The sequence below is a fragment of the Sciurus vulgaris genome (genome assembly GCF_902686455.1).
Source record: "Sciurus vulgaris genome assembly, chromosome: 1".
NCBI lineage: Eukaryota > Metazoa > Chordata > Mammalia > Rodentia > Sciuridae > Sciurus > Sciurus vulgaris.
Window position 1 is genome coordinate 63,469,143 of NC_136461.1, and position 8,021 is coordinate 63,477,163.

The 8,021-nt window shown below is 42.7% G+C and overlaps 1 protein-coding gene across 2 annotated transcripts in view; it reads right to left on the bottom strand.

The window, feature by feature from the left end:
- SLC44A5 (solute carrier family 44 member 5) overlaps window positions 1-7,100 on the bottom strand; it is a 330,443-nt gene extending 323,343 nt beyond the window's left edge. For both annotated transcript variants that reach the window (XM_079128981.1, XM_079128980.1), the window contains exon 1: window positions 6,826-7,100. In XM_079128981.1, the coding sequence (XP_078985107.1) occupies window positions 6,826-6,859 (34 nt within the window). In that variant the 5' untranslated portion in view covers window positions 6,860-7,100. The remainder of the gene's footprint in view (window positions 1-6,825) is intronic.
- Between the last annotated feature and the right edge of the window lie 921 nt (window positions 7,101-8,021).

The window sequence follows — 8,021 nt, forward strand, 5'->3', positions numbered from 1 at the left end:
GGGCGGAGACTAGACATCTGAATGCTTGACTAGGCTGGAATATCCATTTCTGATCATTCTCATGACTGGCAAGTTGGTGCGGGTAGTTAACAGGAGGCCTCAGTTACTTCCCACATGGGCCTCTCCAGGGAATGCTTGAGTGTTTTCATAGTGTATGGAATAGATTTCCCCCCAAATGAATAGTATACAAGAACAAAGACCATACAAGAGCAAGGAGAGAACCACAATGCCTGTACCTGTGACCCAGCCCTACTCCATACTTTGTTGGTCACACAAGTTAGCCCAGATTCAATCTGAGAGGAGAGCACAAAGGAACATGAACACCAGAAGGTAAGGAGCACTGAGGACCATCTTGAAGGTTTACCTTACGAGTGGCAAACTAATCTCAGTCCACCTCAGTGTTGATGTGGATTCATTTTTTCCTGATTATCTTATTCAAAACAGTTGTTCACCTTGCCTTTTCTCTATCTCTAGAGAGCCCTAAATCCTATGACATTGCCTCAGCATCTTTGAGCAGTTAGTCCACTTTTTGTTAGCAATGTATTCCTTACTTTAATGGTGGATCACTAAGAATAACATTGTGACACTTCTGGAGAAAGTATAAGAAAACATAACATCTTCTTGATTCAACAGGAGGGGAAAAGTTTCTATGTTAGACTTGGTAGATCCTGAGAAAAGGAGCAGATATTCAAATGCTTAATGTAGACAAGGAAAGAGTCACAGGGTTTGGTTATGCCTTTATCTATAGTATATACTATTAGACCTCAAGAAAGCATCTAATGTCTTCATATCTCAATTTCTTCATAGGTAAAATGCAGAAAATATCACCATGATAACATGTATAAAAAGTAAAGATTGAATATAAAGTTGGAATAAAGTTCTATTACGCACATGTTCACACACATGTATATATGTATTATATGCATATATATAAATATAAATGCAGAGAGTGTTTAGTTTATATTCAGACTTCATTATGAATGTGTATACTTGTGTATATACATATATAGACACACCTCTGTATATGCTTGTATAGAATATATAGTTTCAAATAATAATCTTAACTAAGTTTCTTATAGACATAGACTCTTCATCTTTGGCAGTAACACTCACCTCTTACTGTATCATTTCTTCAATAACTATAAATACTGAGTCTTCCTTCTTACTCCAACAAGCTACGACTCTCACTACTTTGAAGAAAAGCTGATGTCATAAACACATTCTATTACAGTGTCACTAAGGGCCAGACCCCATTCTTAGTTACATAAACCCTGAAGTACTACCAGTCTACAAAGAACTGCTTGGAGTACAAAGAAAAAGAGGGAGGAGAGTGAACAAAGTCCTACAGGAATTCTTAGAGTATTTTTCATCATTAATCCCTGGCAAAGAAGCAGACAGTTTGGAGATGGGAGTAGACAGTGGAGAGCTTTAAAGTAATCAATTATAATTTATATCTTCCCTAAATATGATGGCATCTTCTAGTCACAAAAGCTTAGGGTGAAGAAAATCATCCAACAAATCCCATTTCTCCCTTGACAATATTTCCACAGTAAAATCTGGGACCCAAGAGCATAATTTTCCTGCTTACTAGCTATTAAATAGCTTCCTCCAACAAATGGAAGTTTGTTAATTTTTTCACACTATTTTCATTTGTGAGGTCTGTAATCCATAAGAACAACATAATAATGATTAAATAAGACTCAGAGATCTTTTAAGCCTGGATAGTATGAATGCTTCTGTAGTAAAAGATCATTCTAAAGCAAAAAGTGCCTTAATTTGAACCTCTTTTGTGCTTGAATTGGAGTGTTTCTCTTCGAACACTCTCACCTCAGGCTCCACTTCTTTTGACAAAATTATCAATTGGCTGATGTTGTCTCGAGGCTTTCCTGTGTCCCTGTTCCAAGCCTTACTCTTCTCCTCCATTCATGGACTTCTTTCCATTACCTAGGAGCCTCCCACGTTGCCTTCCACATCTACCTACTGGAAGTTGTGTTCCAGAGCCTTCATAATTCCCCCCTTCTGCCATTTACAATGTATTTTTCCCCAAACTTACTTGCTTTGAGTTGATTGCTGGGTAGGGGTGACTAATCTGATCATCTCTACTAAACTGTTGAATCAGTCCTCATTTTCTCCAGAATTGTTTTTTAAGCAGACATTCCTGGAGATACTAACAATATCTCAACCCTCCAAAACATAGTAGTTATTTTTGGTGACTAATGAGAAGGGATAAGTGAGTTCAATTAGACCTTTTAGAAAAGCGAAGTCCACCTTATTTGACCTAGAGTCTTAATTGATGTAGGAAGGCCATCTTCCCTGAAATCATCCTTGAATATAGGACTGTAGTAACCCTAAGTATCAAGTGAGTATCCAGTGACTTTTCACTTCACTTAAAATCTATGTTCCTTTTATGGCCAAAAAAGATCTGCCCTCTCTCTACCTATCTCCCTCTCTCACAAGACAATCCAGGCAAACTGGTCTCCCTTCTATCCTTGAACTTGCTTAATTGCAACCTCATCCTGCCTGAGGTCTGCAGTGCCTTCTAGTTCTTGATATGCAAATTACTCTTCATCATTTGTTTCCCAATGCAAATATTATTTCCTCAGACAATCCAAAGTAATCTCAGTCTCTTTTTTCTAGTACATCATCCTGTCTTATTTCTTCATGGTATTAACCACTATGTGAAAATTTCTGATACATGTATTTGTTTACCTCCCCCTTTCATACCCCCTTTTAGACTCTGTGATTTATCATATTCATCACTGAATCCCTAGAGCTTTACACAGAACCTGGTATGTATTTGATGCTCAATAAACACATGCTGAATGAAAAAAATGAATAGATGACTGCAAGCATAATTTAACCCTTAAGTAATTCGGAAAGAAGTCCTCGTACTAATATTGGGAAAGAGTAAGGGAAGGTATTAATATCACCATAACAGGTTAACTAATATATAAGAGTTTTTATTGCTTAATCGACTGTAGGATTTTTATTTGAAAATTATAAATATTGAACTAATAAAGATTCCATTTGCCTTTTTCAACAGCTGTTCTTCTTGTGAGATGTCAAAGTGTTCCTTGAGAAATTCTGCAGATAGATCTTATTTTTCTGTCAAACCTAAGAAACTATATTTCTCTTTGGTCAATTTCTAACTGTTAAAGATATGTAGTATCTATTGCTAGGACTTCAGAAGCCAATGAGTAACTTGCCTGTCATAAGATCCAACAAATGATCTCTCCCAGTATGCAATGTAACTTAGAAGAGAAGCCATGCTGGGAGGAAGATAATCAATACAACATGGAATATTGCTAAACCTATAGTTGATATTTTATTATCCAACAAAGTTCACCCCAGCAGCCTATCCCCTCAAAAAAAAAAAAAAATAGCCTAGAAATTTTGTTTTCTATCATGCAGAGTCAGTGCAGTTGCTTGTAGCTTAGAAGCAGATATCTGAGAGCAGTTCAGTAAGCCTGTAGTTAAGGGCTTTTGTACAGTTCTCTTAAAAGGCAAAATTAAGGCAAGTCAATCAGTTACAACTTCCTAGGTTTGCTTTATCACATATAAAATAATCAATCTGCTAAAATGAAACTGATAGAATTTTAAAAGTATTTTTGTTCTAAGAAATATGAAATAAACTGATTAAAAAACAACAACAACCAGGGGTGGTGGGGGAGAGAGACAGAAAGAAACATACAGAGATAGAAAAAGGGAGAGAGAAACAAAAGTCAATAAGACCTAAACAATGTAACTTTTCCTATAAGAAGATAAACAATCAACAAATATATGAAAAAATAATCAACATCTCTAGCAATTAGAGAAATGCAAATCAAAACTACTCTAAGATTTTCTCTCACTCCAGTCAGAATGGAAATTATCAAGAATACAAGCAACAATAAATGTTGTCGAGGATGTGGGGGGGAAAGTACACTCATACATTGCTGGTGGGAATGAAAATTGGTACAACCATTATGGAAAGTATGGAAAGCAATATGGAGATTCCTCAGAACTTGAAATGGAACCACCATTTGACCCTGTTATCCCACTCCTCGGTTTATACCCAAAGGACTTAAAATCAACACATTACAGTGACACAGCCACATCAATGTTTATAGCAGCTTAATTCACAATAGCTAAACTATGAAACCAACCTAGATGCCCTTCAATAGATGAATGGATAAAGAAAATGTGGTATATATATACAATGGAATAATACTCAGCTTTAAAGAAGAATGAAATTCTGGCATTGGCTGGTAAATGGATGGAGTTAGAGAATATCATGCTAAGTGAAATAAGCCAAACCCAAAAAACCAAGGCTGAATGTTTTCTCCAATATGCAGAAGCTAATTCACAATAAAGGGAGGGGAGTTAGGGAAAAACAGAGTTACTTTATATTAGGTAGAGGGGAGTAAAGGAAGGGGAAGGGGTATGGGGGAAGGAATGATAGAGTGAAGCAGACATTATTACCTCTTGTACATGTATGACTGCATGATCAATGTGATACTGCAATATATATAATCAGAAAAATGAGAGATTACACTCTATTTATGTATGATCTATCAAAACGTATAAATGCATTCTACTGTCATATACAACCAATTAGAACAAATAAAATTTAAAAATTTAAAAATAAGTGTGACATGGGAGAACCTTATTTTTAAAAAACTATAATGAAATTTCTTGAGACCACATGTACTAGGAAAGTTTTGTTATTAACTCTTCTGGATGAACTGTTAACATTTAAATGACAAAGCTCTATTAACTACTATCCTTCAATTATTTCACTATCAAATTAAATTTATTTAAGAAAATACACACAATTCCATTTTGATATTTGTGTTTTGAGGGGCAGGAGGAGGAAAGAGTTGTCTTTTCACCAGATCTCTTATCCTGGCTTACTTCCCATTAATTTGGTTTCATTTGTATCTTTTTGGTGCTTCTGCCAAGATTATTCATTTCAAGTGTAATATTGTCACCAGCTACCATATACTATAAAACTGTAAAATTTTTGGACTCTTCATGGACCATTTACAATCTGCAAGATTTGGGGTGGGTATGAAATATCTTCCTGCCAATGGATAGTCACATCAGCAGTGCTGAAAAACCAATCCTCCTGTTTCACTCATGGTGCCATATGGCTCCACAAAGAAAAAGAAGCAAACCAAAACTGTAGCTAATGCACCTTGTCAGTCTGGTTTAGACAAGTTCTTTGATATTTTGGTAAGAAGAGCAAAGTGTTTGCAGATGAATTTATTCTCTCATTCTTTACTTGTCTACTTCTATAGACATATACTAATTAATGATGGAAAGCACAGAGGTTTAATATTTCCATATAACACCTTGCAATAAAATTGTTATAGGTAGGCTGTAGTTTAAAGGGAAAATCTCTGGTGTTTTGTAGTAATGTCTTCTGAATAATTAAGGATCGTGGATCTTAAACCTTTCAACAAACAATTCGAGTAGTCAGGAACAATTAAAATACAAGCTGAAACAACAAGATAAAGTTGTGTCCCCCTAGTGACCTCTAGAGTGGAGCTAAGCTCCCATAGGCAAGACCTGGGAAGAAAAAGCAAAGAGCACGCCAAAGCGCAGCACATTGCTGTAGACCAAGCCAATATATCCGAAAGCCCCAGCTCTCATCCCAGAGTCCTGGTCCTATTTTAATAACCCCAAGATGTACCAAGTCTCCGCCTTCCACGCCATCAGGCCCACCGAGTTGAAAACCAGCTCCCAACACCGCCCCTTCCTCCCGGCCGCCACCCTCAGATTCGGTTCCCTAGTGTACCGCCTTCCTCACCGCGCGCGGTGTCAAGTCGACTTCCACCTCTCCGCAATGCTGCAGACAACCTCTCTGGCACTGCCAGTTCCCCAGTGACAAGGAGAGAGAGTGAGGAAGCGGTGAGCAGCGACCTCTGCGAGTCCGCCAGGACGCCCGCAGCCTCTCACCTGCTTCCCCAGCGCCGCGCTCTCCTTGTCCCGAGGATGCTTCCCTTCCCCTAGCCCTGCCCGCCGGCCGGACGCAGCCCAGGAAGCTCCCTCCGGAATCCCGCCCAGGACCAGGCTGCGATGCTTCAAGTCATCCCAGCAACAAGATCTTCCTTGTTCTCCTTGTTATTCCACCCACCTCACCCCAAGAACTTTCCAACTTCGGAAGCCTTGGTTCCAAAGGAGCGACAGGGGACGACTCAGCCCGAGTCACAACCCTCCTGGACAGGCTGGGGAGGTGACAGTAGCCCTCAGGGACCTGGCGGTCGCAAGTTCCCTTGAGCATCAGAGAGAAAGAGAGCTAGATAGCTCCAATTTCCTTGGATGGAAGCTGAGAAAATGGATAAGAACTTATTCCTTTTGGGATGAAGAGGAGAAAGGAGAGGGGCATTGGGTACAAAAAATAGAAGAGACATTGAAAAGCGAGAGAGAACGAGAGAGAGAGAGAGAGAGAGAGAGAGAGAGAGAGAGAGAGAGAGAGAGAGAGAGAGAGAGAGAGAGAGAGAGATGCTAGGAGCCACAAGTCGCTACACTCAATAGCTGCCCTGAAGGGAGAAGGTGCAACAGATAGAAGCCAAAGCTCACAAAGTATGAAAGGGGTGGGGTGACAGAAAAGAGTCTCCAGGTTTCCTCAGGTTACAAAAAGGGGACAAACTCCTGTTGGAGCGTCCCCGGAGGCAAAGGGTTGTGAAGCAGTGTTGAGGTTCCCCCCACCTCCTTAAGAAAGCAAACTCTTCCACGGCAGGCAGCCTTCCACTTAACCGAGCCTGGAAAACAGGCCGGCCCGAGGGGCGAATGGAAGGTGAGAGACAGGATGTAATCAGCTGAGGATGGGAAGGGACTCACCCTTGACGCTGGGGTTTTTTCTCTTCCTGGCCATCTTCTGTCCTCGTCCCTCCTCCAGAACTCCTTCTCGGCTTCCTCCAGCTGCCGCGCAGCTCCAGAGCTGGCGCGGTGGCTTCCAGGCGAGCTCTCGCTGCCGCTCTTCGCTCAGCGAGCTCTTTGTTGCTGTGATGGCATCTGCCAGGCAGCGGCGGCGGCCCGGCTGCGCGCTCGGCTCAGCTCGGCTGGGGCGGGCGCCGCCGCCCCTCTGCTCTCGGCCGCGCGGCGCTGAAAGCCCCCAGTTCTCGCTGCTGTGGCCGCTGTAGCTGCGGCGGTGGCAGTGGATGCTGCTGTGCTGCTCCTGCTGCTGGAGGGGGCAACGCTGGATCCCGGGAGCGCCCGCCCAGCGCTGACCTCCCCCTTTCCCACACTCTCCCTCCCCCACTTCCCACCCCGGGTGTCCCGTCTGAGCCGCAGCTTCAACCCAACTGGTAAAGGCGCTCTCATCCCGCAGTCGCTACCGGCGAAGACAACGGTGGCGGTGGCGGGGAGTGGGGGAAGTGGAGAGACCGCGGCCATCTGGGGCCGAGGATGAGAAAGCCAGGCAGCCCGGAGTCTGAAGAAGCCCGCATTCGGCCTACCTGCCTTTGGGCCTCCGAAGCCCCTGTCCAGGAGGCAGGACACGACCAGCTCACGAAAGGGACCCATCTTCATAGGCCAAGAACTCCTGCCAACTGAGAGAGGACCAACACACCATGACTCTCCAGCGGCCCGGAGCCATCCTCCTCCGCAGCCTGCTGCGGGATAGCGAGCCGGAATTCCAAGCGCCCCAGGCGCGCCGTTGCCTCTGCCCCTCCGGAGTCAGAAGGGAAGAGGAGAGGAGGATGCCGAAGGTTTATAGAGGAATGAAATCATATTCCAAAGGCAGCCCACCGCGAGACTGAAAAAAATGACTTTATTCTGGCCCTAAAGCTCTTCTTAGCGAAGCTCATGGGCCATTCCCTTGACACTGTAGAAAAGAAGAAAGTTCACGTTCTCAGGTGCTGGAGGAATTGGGAGGGGGGAGGAGTGATTTCTTGGCCTCCAGTAGAAACTTCGTTCCAGTGACCGCGTTCTTTCTCGCTCTGATTCGGGATTTCTTTGGAAAGTTTTTCTTTTCCTGAAGGAGCTGTCCTCCTCTCACGTGCTGATGAGGGATAAGAAAGAATTCAGCCATTGTC